This window comes from Panthera onca, chromosome B2 (genome assembly GCF_046562875.1).
Source record: "Panthera onca isolate mPanOnc1 chromosome B2, mPanOnc1 haplotype 2, whole genome shotgun sequence".
NCBI lineage: Eukaryota > Metazoa > Chordata > Mammalia > Carnivora > Felidae > Panthera > Panthera onca.
The window spans coordinates 66,194,129-66,208,987 of NC_138343.1; the positions used below are offsets into that span (position 1 = coordinate 66,194,129).

A 14,859-nucleotide genomic window follows, 5' to 3' on the forward strand; every position below is an offset into this window, starting at 1 on the left:
AACGAGGTCTGGAGTGTTCTTTGTGGAATAGAGTATTTTTCAAAATGCTGTGCTGAATTGGGCTTTATTTTCTTTTATCATTAAAATTTTTTTTTAAATGTTTTATTTATTTTTGAGAGAGAGAGAGAGAGCACAAGTGGGGGAGAGGCAGAGAGAGAGGGAGACACAGAATCCGAAGCAGGCTCCAGGCTCTGAGCTGTCAGCACAGAGCCCCACACAGGGCTCCAACTCACAAACGGTGAGATCTTGACCAGAGCAGAGGTTGGAAGCTTACAGGACTGAGCCACCCAGGCGCCCCAGGCTTTATTATCTTTTAAAATTGCATCTCCACCTGCTTTACTCTCTCCCTCCTTCCCTTTCACTAGGAGAGTGTAAGGGGTGAAGAATGTTTTCTGACTTTAGATAAATTTAGATAAATTGCTCAAATCCCCCAAGGTGACCCTGTATGCAAACTAGTATCCTGGTCCGACTAGTATCGGAGAAGTTTTTCTTCTGTTGTCTGGGTGTATTCTTTCCTTCTCAAAAGTCTTGTTTTGGATAGTAAACCGCACAAAAGGCACGGCCATCCTCATCTATAGGAAAAGAGGACTTGCGTGTCTTAGGGTATCTGGGGTTGAGGGTATTAATGTATGGGGTTAGTGTGTTCTCAGAGGTGGGACGGAGGTTTAGAGGGGTAACTTTTGAGTTTGGACAGCATCCTGGCTTCTAGGCTGGCCGGAATCTCTCTTGGGCAGGTGCAGGGTGGCCCGGACATGGGCGGTGGGGGGGTGGCTGGGGGCAGGGCATCGGCCAACGTGGGTTGGACGCCAAGGCAATGACTCCCTCCTCCATAACAGCATGTCCTCCCAGGCCCTGGTGCCACTCCAGTCCGCACTCAGAGTGGGCATAACCCAGAGGAACAGCGTGGGCTGCACTGGGGCGCCCTAGAAATGCCTAGGCGGCTTGGCCCTGGTCTGCCCTGGGATATTGTGGGGGGACCTCGGAGAAATGTTCAAAGTTGGCCTGCCCAGGGCCTGGTGCTTCACATCCTACTCACCGGCAAACACGTAGACAACATAAACCAGGACATTTAAAACATTCTATTGATTTTCTAATCTTGGCTGCAGCTGCTATATTCCTCGAGAGTAACTGAGTCCTGGACAAGAAATCCCAAACTCAACACATCCTGTGGTAGACAACTGATTGCATTTTCCAGAAACGATCTCCAAACCACCAGGCCTCGGCCAACTTCATCCCCGAGACCCTGTTCCCCTCTGAAAGGGCGAATTCGTGTCTTGTAGGATCCCGCTGGCCTCCCCAAACTTTAGCGAACCCTTCTCCCCTGGCCTGGAAGCAAAGGTTTGCTCTTTGGGGCCCTACTGCCTTTTTTTTCAGGATAGTTTTCACACGACGTGTGCAGGCTCCTGTCCACCCGCATGGCGAGACGGGTGTGGATTAGGGGTCTCCTGGCGTCCGCTGTTTGTGACTGCGGTGATCCTCGCCCTGGAAATGAAGCCTGAAAGCCTTTGCGTTAGGTCTCCTAGCTCCTGTGGATTTTACAAAATCATCATCATTATACTGCAATTAAGTGTTAGTTCTGCATTTAGATTAAAAAGCAAGAAAAGAGAGTTAAGAAATAATCACTTTTTTTTTTTTTTTTTTTTTTTTTTTTTTTTTTTTTAGCGTCCCGGCTGCCTCGAGCAGCCCCGCGGGTGTAGATGCCGCCTGGGGACCGGTTGAGAGGCCCCGCTGTGACTTTCCATTGTTCATGAGGCCCGCGCCCGCCGCGCGGCCGGGGCTGAGTCATTGTAAATTCTTCTCTTTGTGTTTTCTCTCCGCGAGCGCGCAGAGATGGTCGCTCTAATTGTCATCATCTTGCCTCAGACAAAAGAAATCTAGTCTGATAATTCTGATTCACGAGTCAGCTAAAATATGAGTCAAACTCAAGTTTCCGAAGAGCTATAAATAATCTGCTCCGCTCCACCCTGCTGGGAAGTGCCCACGGTTCTCGTTTCGCCACCAAGTGGCTCAAATCTGGAGGATTTCCTTGGCGTCTGGGGCAAAACGATCCGCTCGCTGTGAGTGGGCAGTGAAAGCGCAGGGCATTCCAAGCTTTTGAAGAAGGAGTGTGAGTGTGTGTGTGTGTGCACTTTAGTAATCCGCTCTTCAAAAAAGTATTTCTTAGAGATATAAAATCCTTATGATGAAAGTGATAGACATTATTCTGGAGTAAGGGAGTGGAGAAAATAGCAGAACCAAATGGCATCCACCACAGCGTCTGGTTTTTTGGCAAATAAATATGGGTCATTTGGCATGGCCTGTGGCCTGCCGTGAATATCAACAAGGGCCACTTTGTAGGCCACAGAAGTCACACCCAGGCTGAGGTGTGAAGTCTGAAGCGTGATGAAGCTGGGGGCAGGGCACTCCAGCCAGCGCCAGAAACCCTGGGTTTAGTGTTGAAAAGCCAGGGCAACAGTCAATTCCCGCTGATCCTGAGTGGTTCTTTGTTTGGTTTTATTTTTTTTAAACAAGGTGTTTTTTCCTGATTATAGAAATCTACTTCTGTTTTTGAAAATTTAAATAAAAAGCTCAAAGGAGAAAAGAGATTTAAATGACCAATTATCCTACCATCCAGAAAAAAATTACTAACAGTGTGGTGTATGTGTTCAGTTTTTAAATATTGCTATGTATATTTTATTTAAACAAAAGTGGAATCACTATATTCAAGAGAACTGAAAACATATGCCTACACAAAAATACCTGTATGTGAATATTCATACTACCAACAAATGGAAACAATCCAAAAATGTTCATCAACTAATGAATGAATAAACAAGAAATGGTATACCCATTTACTGGAATATTATTTGGGAATAAAAAGAATAAAGTTTTGAGGTGCCTGGGTGGCTCAGTCCGCTGAAGATAGTATGACTTTTGATTTTGGCTCAGGTCATGACCTCATGGTTTGTGGGATCAAGCCTCAAGCCCCAAACTGACAGTGCAGAGCTTGCTTGGGATTCTCTCTCTTTCTCTCTCTGCCCTTCTGCTCATTGTATCTCTCTCTCTGTCTCTCTCAAAAGAAATAAATAAACATTTTTAAAAAAAGGTTTTAGGGGTGTCTGGGTGGCTCAGTCGATTAAGCATCTGACTCTTGATTTTGACTCAGGTCATGGTATCACAGTTCATGAGTTCAACCCCTGCTTCAGGCTCTGTGCTGATGGTGTGGAGCCTGCAGGAGATTCTGTCTCCCTTTTTCTCTGCCCCTCCCCCGCTCACTTCTCTAACTCTCAAAATAAATAAACATACATTAAAAAAAGTTTTTAAAATTTAAAAAAAAATTTTTTTTTAACGTTTATTTATTTTTGAGACAGAGAGAGACAGAGCATGAACAGGGGAGGAGCAGAGAGAGAGGGAGACACAGAATCTGAAACAGGCTCCAGGCTCTGAGCTGTCAGCACAGAGCCCGACGCGGGGCTTGAACTCACGGACCGCGAGATCATGACCTGAGCCAAAGTCGGACGCTTAACCGACTGAGCCACCCAGGTGCCCCTAAAAAAAGTTTTTTAAAAAAGAGAATAAAATATTGATACACACTACAACATGGATGAACTTTGAAAACATTATGCTAAGAAAGAAGCCAGACACACAGACCGTATTTTATGTGATTCTATTGCATGAAATGTCCAGAATACACATATTTATAGACACAGAAAGTAGATTAGTGGTTGACAGGGGCTGGAAGGTGGGGGAGATGGGAAGTGGCAGCTAATGTATACTGAGTTTTTCTGTGAGGTGATGAAATGTTCTGCAATTAGATATGGGACAGCTCTGTGAATACACTAAAAACTACTGAATTGTACACTTTTAAAAAGGTAGATTTTGTGTGAATTATGTCTCAATAAAGCTGTCATGAAAAATTAACAAAAAATGTAATCGCACTGTACCCGGTAATATATTATGAATATTTCTCTAATATTCCCAGTAACAAGTCTTCTGTGACTTTTTTTGCATTTTTATTTTTATTTAAATTTAAATTTTAGTTAACATACAGTGTAATATTGGTTTCAGGAGTAGAATTCAGTGATTTATCACTTACATACAACACTCGGTGCTCATCATAACAAGTGTGCTAATACCCATCACCCATCTAGCCCAACTCCCACCCACCTCCCTGCGTCAACCCATAGTTTGTTCTCTACCATTAAGAGTCCTTGTCGTTTGCTTCCCTCTTTTCTTCCCCCTCCACTTTCCATATGTTAATCTGTTTTGTTCTTAAATTTCATGTATGAATGAAATCATATGGTGTTTGTCTTTCTCTGATTGACTTATTTCACTTAGCGTAATACATTCTAGCTCCATCCACATAATTGTAAATGGCAAGGTTTCATTCTTTCTTATGGCTGAGTAATACTCTGTTGTATATATATGCACCACATCTTCTTTTTTAAAATTTTTTATTTATTTTGAGAGAAAGCATGAGCAGGAGAGGGGCAGACAGAGAGGGAGAGAGAGAGAGAATCCCAAGCAGGCTGTCAACTCTGTCAACACAGAGCCTGAAGTGGGGCTCGAACTGACAAACTGTGAGATCATGACCTGAGCAGAAACCAAGAGCCAGATGCTTAACTGACTGAACCACCCAGCTGCCCCCACATCTTTATCCATTCACCAGTTGATGGACACTTGGGCTCTTTCCATAGTTTGGCTATTGCTGATAAGGCTGCTATAAACAATGGGGTGCATGTATCCGTTCGAATCTATATTTTTGTATCCTTTGGGTAAATACCTCACAGTGAAAGTGCTGGATCATAGGGTAGTTCTATTTTTAGTTTCTTGAGGAACCACCATACTGTTCTCCAGAGTGGCTGTACCAGTTTGTATTCCCACCAACAGTGCAAGAATCCTTTCTCTGAATCCTCATCAAAACCTGTTGTTCGTGTGTTGTTAATTTTAGCCATTCTTACAGGTGCAAGGTGGTATTTCATTATGGTTTTGATTTGTATTTCCCTGATGATAAGTGATGCCAAGCATCTTTTCATGTATCTGTTAGCCATCTGGATGTCTTCTTTGGAAAAGTGTCTATTCATTTCTTCTGCCCATTTCTTAACTGGTTTATTTGTTTTTTGGGTGTTGAGTTTGATAAATTCTTTATAGATTTTGGATACTAACCCTTTATCAGATATGTGGTTTACAAATATCTTCTCCCTTTCTGTAGGCTGCCTTTTACTTTTGTTGATTGTTTCCTTCACTGTGCAGAAGGTTTTTATCTTAATGAAGTCCCAATATTTCATGTTTGCTTTTGTTTCCCTTGCCTTCGGTGGCATAGCTAGTAAAAGTTACTCTAGCCGAGGTCAAAGAGGTTGCTGCCTGTGTTCTCCTCTAGGATTTTGATGGTTTCCAGTCTCACATTTAGGTCTTTCAGCCATTTTCAATTTATTTTTGTGTATGGTTTAAGAAGGTGGTCCAATTTCCTTCTTTTGCATGTTGCTGTCCAGTTTCCCAACACCATTTGTTGAAGAGACTGTCTTTTTTCCATTGGATAGTCTTTCCTGCTTTGTCAAAGATTAGTTGACCATATAGTTGTGAACTTTCTTTCTTTCTTTCTTTCTTTCTTTCTTTCTTTCTTTCTTAGTAATTTCTTTCTACACCCAATGCGGGGGGTTGAACTCACAACCCCAAGATCAAGAGTTGTATGCTCTTCTGACTGAGCCAGCCAGGTGCCCCTGACATTTTCATTTTTAATAGTCAAAGTGATGTACATTCACTGTAAAAAAAAATTAAATAATGCAGAAGAGTGACAATTAGAAAGTGAAATATTTCTTCCCCTGCCCAACTTTAATATCTTCAGAGTACTGCTTAAAAATTATTTCTATCTCATACTCTTCTGTTCATAGATGCTTATGTTCAGAGCAAGCCCACTGTCTCGTTAAATAAAACACTTCCCATCTCTACTCTCATGCTCCTTCCCTGCATTGCCACTCACTCTAATGTGTTTATTATATGTTCTTACTTATGCAAGTATCCTTGGAAATATCGATTTTTTGTGTGTGGGTTTTTAATTTTTGGAAGTAGTATTGTGCTATAAGTCTTCTTTTTACTCGGCACTTCTTGAGGTCTCTGCATGTTTCTGAGTGATATTATACCCTAATAAACATGAGACACATTTAACTCATGTTTCCCTAAACAAGGACATCTAGGTTGCCTCTAAGTCTGTCACAATAAACAGGGTAGTGTGTATGCTATCTTAAGTACTTGAGCAAGAATCATGCTTCGACATATACCCAGGTCTGGGGCATTATACGTGGTGAAAGGACATATTCTTATTTAACTTAAGCACAAACATTACGTTTTCTGGAACAGATATGCCAGTTCATATTCTCTCTGCTCTCCTTATGGACAAGAATTTTCATCTCTCCATATCCTTTGCTAATACTTGGTACCATCAAACTTTCTAATTTTTGCTGATCTGGTGGGTCTAAAGTAACATCTCATTACAGTTTTAGCTTACATTTCTTCCTTCTATAATTACTAGGGAGTTTGACCTTTTGTCCATGTAATGGTTTGATATCTGGTGCTCTGTTAAGTGAGTGGTCTCTTCATCGTTGGCTCATTTTTCTCTTGGGTTTTCTGACTTTTTCTTGTTGACCTGCAGGAACTCTTTGAATATTCTAGATATTAATCTCTTATACTGACAAGATGTTGCAATCTCTCCTCTAGTCTGTCATCCATTTACTTTGGTATCTTCTGCTGAACACAAGTGCTTAATTTAATATAGTGAAATCCGTATAATTTCCCCCCTATTTCTAGGCTCTAAAGATATTTTCCAATCTTTTTTTCTATTTAGTTTCTAATTTTACATTGCTACTATTAACAGATCTTTTTCTATGTATTTATCAACACATACATAATTTGGTAACAAAAATAAGATAAAACAATGTATATTGTTAGGTAATTCTCTTCCTCCAACAAAATGTATGGACTTTCTCCTATATTTCTATCCAGATCTTTCTCACTTTTTATTGATTTTATTTTATTTTTTAATGTTTATTTATTTTGGGGGGGGGGACAGAGAGAGAGAGAGAGAGAGAGAGAGAGCAAGTGGGGGAGGGGCAGAGAGAGATGAGACCCAGAATCTGAAGGAGGCACCAGGTTCTGAGCTTTCAGCACAGAGCCTGATGCAGGGCTTGAACTCATGGAACTCGAGACCATGACCTGAACCGAAGTCTGACGCTTAACTGAGCCACCCAGGTGCCCCAGATCTTTCTCCCTTTTTAATGGCTGCATAACATTCTCTTCTATGAATATACCATACTTATTTAACAATTTCTTTATTGATGGAAAATTGACAATATTCCAAAAAAAAAAAAAAATGCTTAGTGCTTGTTCAAGTATTTTTTAGGCTAGATTACTTTAAAGTAGGATTGCCAGTTCAATGAATATATTGATTTAACTTTGACTTACTGAGAAATTACTTCACAAAAATGTTGTAATGTTTTTTATGCCCATCACCAGTGTTCAGACATGATTTCTAATGGAGACAGTATAGCATAGGATTAAAGAGAGTCTGTAGTAACAACAGAGAAACCTGATTTCAATCTTATCTCTGCCACTTAGCTGTGTGACTTTCCAGTTTCCTCATCTGTAAAGGTGGATCTAATACGTACACGATAGGGCTGTGGGGAGAATTCAGTCCATGTTGCATGTAGAGCCCTCATACAGTACCACACACCAAGTCTCTACTCTAGGATATTTATAAGTATTGTTATTTATAATATTATAATACTAGATGATACTTCTATACCCAATTTTGAACACATCTTCACTATTTCCTCAAATAATTTAGTTTTTATTCAGTTGACAGTCTCAGTTAGTCCTGGTTCAATCCATTCCACCCTCTTATTCTTCTTTCCAATCTCCTCAGACTTTGGAAGAATGGAGACTCGGAAAATTTAATAATGTGCACCTCATGCCTGCTTGCTCCTCTGGTCAGTCTAAACCTGATGAGAGAAAACCCACCATTACTCATCAGCCTCGTTGTGTTCCGTCTTACTCTGTGGGTCAAAAATCAAGGGCAGAAAGAGGGTCTGGTGTGTGAGAGACCCTCCCAGAAAGAACAGAAGCCAGGGGCATGGGCAGTGGCTCTCCAGTTACCATTCGTGCTATAGTAAACATTGAAAATGGGTGATGGTTAGAGCCCTCACTGGAAGGGGAGCCTTTCACAGATGCAGAAATGAGGAAAGTGTGGGAGAGGAGGTATGGAAAAGAAAGGGTAAGTTTTTGGACTTATTTTTCTCTCCTACATTCTGAACTTTCACTTCCCAATGGGAACTGAGGTCCCCCCCAATTCTTGCTTCCCATCCCATAATTTTTTTAAGTTTATTTATTTATTTTGAGAGACAGAGGGAGAGAGAGAGAATCCCAAGCAGGCTCTGAGCTGTCAGTGCAGAGCCCCATTTGGGGCTTGATCTCATGAACCGTGAGATCATGACCTCAGCCGAAATCAAGAGTCAGACACTCAACCAACTGAACCACCCTGGCCGCCATCCCCCATCCCGTTATTTGAAATAATAAGGTTTATGGAACCAAGAATAGAAGATCAACAGCTCTCCTGGAGGGAGTCTATTTTTCAGTAACAGCACAGAGAGGAAGGGTTGGTTTGTCACACCACACCAGTGTCCTAATCATTGAAAATTTCAAACTAGTATGTGAGTAGAAATAATGAGTTCAATGTTTTCACAGAAGCAACCGAATTGTGTCCTGGCTTAAGTTTATAGAAAACATTAAAAAAAAAAATCTGTAGTCCTATAGAACAAACATGGAACAATTAAATATTCCCTAAAATCACACATAGGGCAAAGATAATGATATAAGATTCCTAGCTGGAGTCGCTTTGAGGCAGGGCTAATTTTACAACTGAGGAGAAGGTAAGAATCTTAAATGTGCCCTTATGCACATAGCTTCTTATAAGAATCTTTTAAATTAATAAGCAACAATTTTGTTCTTCAAATCATTATTTGATTCTGTTCTAGGGACAGATATTAAGGAATTTTTCTTTGGCCTGATATAATAGTTAAAGCCAGTGGGCTTATTTGGTTGAATTTGGCATTGGGAGGCTGAGTCCCTGTAAGCGCCAAGGACCTCTCCATTAACAAGTCTGATCCCAACTTTAAATAGGTCTTGTCCCTGCATTTGCAAGGTGATTGTGAGTATTGAGGTGGTGGTGTATGTGGCAGTGCTATACAAATGTATTGGTCTCTGTGATTCTCTATAGCTGGTGATGATCACCAAGAGAATCCTGTGAATGCCCCAGGATCAACTTCCTTCCCCTGACAAAAGAACAGCCCAAAGCTCTGCAGACATCTCAAGTATCATCTTAGTGTTAAAAAAAAAAAAAAGTGTTTTATAACAGAGAGCACGTAGGTAATTTATCCAATATGCACATTTGAAGTTCGTGTAACAGCTTCCTGATACTTCACACAGAACAGTTCTTGAGCCTTAAAAAGACTAGACTATGTATCCTACCCAGATCACCTTCAATCTCAACCAAAGTTCCATGGCAAGCTCGAGTTTCAGACTGGGGAGCCAGCGTGAAGTCGTTAAAACGCTTCAAACCCGGGCTATTTGTGGTGCTCTACAGGAAGACAGGGGTCAAGACGCACACTTAATGTGACAGGCCATGACTCGTTTGAAATGCTAGCATATTTCAGGAGCTTCTGCCAAAAAGAGCACTTCAGGAAAAGATTTAATGCGATATTCAGGATGGTAAGGTTCTCCCTGCCCGAAGTGCAGCCTCTTAGCACGAAGGCGCGAGTAAGGGGAAACAGGGCATTTAAATGCTTTTCAGCTCAGTTGTGCATTAATGGCTTCTCACTTTACTAGCACAGGACTGGCAGTGACGTGGAACTTCTAAGTTTCCTCCTCCTGCAACATCAAGATAAAGTGAAAGTAAACAGGCGCTTGGAAAGTTACTAGTGTTTTTCCTCATCAAAGCACATGAAAAAGGGTGGCAGAAAATTTATTACATTTCTTTTGTTTTCAGTAATGGGTGTACTTACAGCATTTCATAGCTGGAGCTTCTAGAAGTGTTTTCTTTTCTTTTCTTTTTTAAAAATTTTTAATGTTTATTTATTTTTGAGAGAGACAGAGTGCAAGTGGGGGAGGGGCAGAGAGAGAGAGAGGGAGACACAGAATCCAAGGCAGGCTCCAGGCTCTGAGCTGTCAGCACAGAGCCCGATGCGGGCTCAAACCCACAGTCCATGAGTTCATGACCTGAGCCGAAGCCGGATGCCCAACCAACTGAACCACCCAGGCGCCCCTAGAAAGTGTTTTCTCTATTACTCTCTTAGAGCACAAACTTTTTATAGTTGTCTTTTCTGCTTATGGTTACTCTAAAAGGCAGAGGCATCTGAAAAGGCTTTGTGATCCATCTTAATTTACATTTCTAGGAGAGAGATAATTTATTCTTTAACTGAAATTAGACATTGACCCCAGGTCTATGCCTCAGAGGCAGTAACTGGTGCTTTTCCAGAGATGCACGAGGCCACTTCCTATGGTGCTCTTCCTGCCTTCAAATTTAAATACTCTTACCAATATTTTCCTGTCGAGGGCGTTTTATTTAGAACAGTGGTAAACTGCCCTTAGAGAAGAGATTATTTACCTTGCAATAGGGTCTAAATTCAAACATGTCTATTTCCGATTTCTTGAAAATGAAACAGGCTGAAGCGAGGACATTACAATGGTTAATACAAACTGCTGACTTCAGTGTTTGTCTCCATTTCTTTCATAACTCTGCTTCTCAAGGTTAGCCGGCACACTCATTTCCACTGGATTTGATTGTTGGGTGGATAATAATGTTTTTACATGGAAGGTTTCAAAGGCTGGAATCTATGAAGGAAAATGTTTGATAAATCACAATGGGAGCTCAATGAGTGAAGGGATTTGCTTTTCCTCGCTGTTGTATCCCTGGTGCCAAGAACAAAGCCTTGCTTGTAATGAAGGCTCAATAAATATTTGTTGCATAACTGGCAGAAATATTTTGCTTATCTAGAACTAAACTATTCTCAAATACATACTTTCAAAGCCATTTACCAATGACTGCCGCTTACACCTTATTTTGAGGTTAGCATTATCGTTTCTTCTTTAAAAGGTGTTGGTGTTGGCACGTTTATTTCACTTTGTTTTTTGAGAAAAAGAACATATTGAAAAGAACAACATAGGAGATGAAAATTTCGATGTATAGCCCATTTAGCCAAAGGGTGATTTACTAAACATTTATTAAGCAACTAAAATATTAAGACAAAGCATGTATTGTTACAAGGGAGACCATGCTGAGATGAATCAAATCAAGATGCTTGCGATGACTCTAATAGGGAGATTGGCCACGAACAGTATTCATCTGTATTATAAAGAAAAGGCCATTCAGAAGAAAGGGGACCAAGGAGTGACTTCAGGAAGGCCTGCAGGGAGAGAAAGGACTGTGTCAAATGCATATCGGTATACCCTTATTGCCTAGGAAAGAGTAGATATCCCTGTTTGCTGAATGAATGAATGAATGAATGACCTCCTCCTCAAAACTGAGGCTGAGTCCTTGAGTTTAAAATATAGAAAAAACTCAAAATAAATAATATGATGTTTCAGTGGATCAGAGGAAGAGACCACATCTAGGTCAGGGAGAATGTAGGAAGTCAAGTGTCATGAAGGAGGTGGAGACGAAGAGTGACTTTCTAGGTCCAAGGAGTGAAATTGGTAAAGGTATGGAGGGGAGGAAAAATGGAGAGCAGATGGGGGAAGGGTTAAGTAGTTGTAGCTGGATGTAGCTGGTGGATGTGTGCTGGGAGATGGAGCAGGTGGGCCTGGGAGTTAGGAGGGTAGGCTGCTGGGTGGTTTACTGGGCAGCTAGTAAGGGGAGCTAGGGGCTTCAGCTTGGGGGAGCATCCTGATCAGGCAGATGAGATGTGTTGGGACCAATGACCCAGCATGGGTGGAAGTTGGGCAGAAGATCAGATTCAAGGCCACTTAAACTTTTTTATTCCAGGTGGAAACAAAAGTCACAGAGATCTTATTTAGAAGATGGGAGAGGGATTTAAACAAATTCCAGAGACTTGAAAAACTGGAATGGAAAAGACATGTGGTTAATTATACACTGGTATGGGGGTAGGGTGGGAGAGGACAGAGGAGGAAGAATGCTCCTAACAAGAATAAGGAAGTGGTGGATTTTGTTGGAGACGGGGGTAAGGGAGAGAGGTTGGATTTACAAAAGTCCTAAGTGTAGAGAAGAGAGCCAGTGGGGATGTCCGGTGAGCAGTTAAAAACCTGGTGGTGATTACACAGTAGTTTGAGCAACGGGTGTTTTGTTTCTTGTTTCTTTAAAGTGATGTTTTTATTTGAACAGTTATACTGCCACATTTGGTAAAGGGAAAACTAATTCTCTGTCCTACCCCTGGTTGCCTATTTTTCTCGCTTCAGAGGTAACCTGTTTCCAGTTTCTTGAGTATCATTGTAAAGATATTCTGTATGTATCTGTTTTTTTTTTTTGTTTCCGGAGAATTTTATGGGTTTTTTTTTTTAATGTTTATTTATTTTTTGAGGGAGAGAGGAAGAGAGAGAGTGTGTGAGCAGGAGAGGGGCAGAAAAAGAGAGAGGGGTACAGAGGATCCAGAGAGGGCTCTGCACTGACAGCAGGGAGCCTGATGTGGGGCTCAAAGTCATTAACCGTGAGATCATGACCTGAGTTGAAGTCGGACGTTCAACCGACTGAGTCACCCAGGCACCCCCTGTATTTTTGTTTTTAAAGGCTAGAGAAGACTTGAGTGTTCTTGAGACAGAAGGAAAAGAACAAGAAGAGAGGTAGAGATTGAAGAAGCAGGAATTACAGAGGAATTACTGAAGCAAGGTCTTAGAGGAGGTAGGAGAGGATACAGTCTGTGGTGTAGGCATACCCTTTGGGGAGAAGAGCGGGTCCTTTGCAGAACTAGGAAGGGCAGGTTGAGGGCAACAAAGATTTCTTTTTTTTTTTTTTTTTAATTTTTTTAAACATTTATTTATTTTTGAGACAGAGAGAGACAGAGCATGAACGGGGGAGGGGCAGAGACAGAGGGAGACACAGAATCGGAAGCAGGCTCCAGGCTCTGAGCCATCAGCCCAGAGCCTGACGCGGGGCTCGAACTCATGGACCGCGAGATCATGACCTGAGCCGAAGTCGGACGCTCAACCGACTGAGCCACCCAGGTGCCCCGGACAACAAAGATTTCTAATGCTGGATCACTTAGAGGGCCTTGGCTTGGTGATGGCACAGAGGCACCTAGAGGTAGACTGGTGGTTTGAGGAAGATGGTAGAGATGTGAAATAGCCACTCTAGACACTAGAAGCTACCATAGAACTGTCAGATCCAAAAATCCATCCAAAAATGTTTAATTTTGATGATTTATAAAAGAAACATCACCATAGCAACTTAAAGCTATTTACAAATTTAAAAATAAATGTATCCACATCATATTACATCAAACAGTTTCAGTTAAAATGTTACAGGTAGTGTCGAACAAACATAAAAAAACATAAATCAAGTTCTAAATCACATGAATGCCCTCGAAGCATGCTCAAAAACCACTGGAAGATGGTCAGGTAAAAACTGGAAAATGTGATTCAGGAGCCGGAAGTAAGGATGATTACACCACCGGTTGTAGGCCAGAAGCTTACATGTAGTCAAATGGAAAAAAATGTGAGAATTAAAAAAAAAATTTTAAGAAATTATTCTTGTGGAAGCACACAGGACTTGGAAATTTCTATTTTAATCCATGAGAAGGTAGTTCCAATCAAGGGTGATATTGTTTGTGGTTAAGTGGGCATCACACCGTCTTTTTGCAGGTTACATGCCAAGCCGTATTCCAGTGAGCTGGGGAGGGGGAAGTGTGAGGACGCGTCAGACCACGGCGGCGGGTCTTGCTGCCTGGGTCTACTCCGCTTTATCTACACGTTAAGAGCCCCCTGGGGGAAGAACGCCATCTGAAGGGTTGGCACTGACCCTGGTCTTGGGCGCTGCCTCTGATAAATGCTGGGCACTGTCCCTGAAGCCAGGGAGGGAATGCTCGGCGGCTGCCTGGGCATGCTTCCCTCAGCCTGGCTGCCAGGCCAAATTATACAGCGGTTGGCAGCTCCGTGGAGATGCTGCAGTCTGAGACCTAAGTGTCCGGGATTGCTGCCGACAAATCATTCTTATGAGGAAAGTGGTCAAAAACAGGTGTTTGCCACGACCTGAGAATTATTACCTAGTTTAATTAAGCAAAGGTATAGAGGGGTCCACTTCAGCTCATTCCTTTATGTATGGCCCTTAAGAATAAGCACAACTCCCCTCCTTTATATCACCTGATTTACAGCCAGATGCATGACCCTCAAGTGTAAGTTCCAGGATACGTGTTATTAATAATTAAAAATAGTTAATTTTACCAATCTGGCAACTTGTGACATTTCATGATTACAAGCCTTAAAAATTTAATACAAGTACAATTTTTTCTTATACATACAATGCATACCCATTAAAATATCAAAGGCACTTTTAGGTTACATGATCAACAAAAATACATTAATAGAAACAGGATAATTTATTGGTTGCTTCAGTTTCTGTGTCCATGTTGATCATTGAGAGCCCAGTTTTGCACTTCACCTTTGCCGAATAGCGTGAAGAAAATGGCACCAAACACATTAATAGCAGCGGCGATATAGAAAACGGTTTGCCATTCGCTAATCGTGTTCTACAGAAAGGAAAACATGCAGATGAAAAAGAACTTTGCTTACAGTCCACTTTATAGAAAAGGTGGTGTCACAAGACTGTTACAACACTAGTGCTAATCATAAAAGCCCCATGCTGGAAACACCCCAAATGTCCAC

At 41.5% G+C, this 14,859-nt stretch overlaps 1 protein-coding gene across 5 annotated transcripts in view; it reads right to left on the reverse strand.

Annotated features, from left to right (window-relative positions):
- Nucleotides 1-10,586: 10,586 nt before the first annotated feature.
- SLC17A5 (solute carrier family 17 member 5) overlaps nt 10,587-14,859 on the reverse strand; it is a 51,749-nt gene continuing 47,476 nt past the window's right edge. For 4 of the 5 annotated variants that reach the window (XM_078447098.1, XM_060615965.2, XM_078447099.1 and 1 more), the window contains one exon: nt 13,371-14,723. In XM_078447098.1, the coding sequence (XP_078303224.1) occupies nt 14,555-14,723 (169 nt within the window). In that variant the 3' untranslated portion in view covers nt 13,371-14,554. Of the gene's footprint in view, nt 10,861-13,370; nt 14,724-14,859 lie in introns of those variants that run through there. The other variant, XM_060615966.3, reaches the window with a different exon arrangement.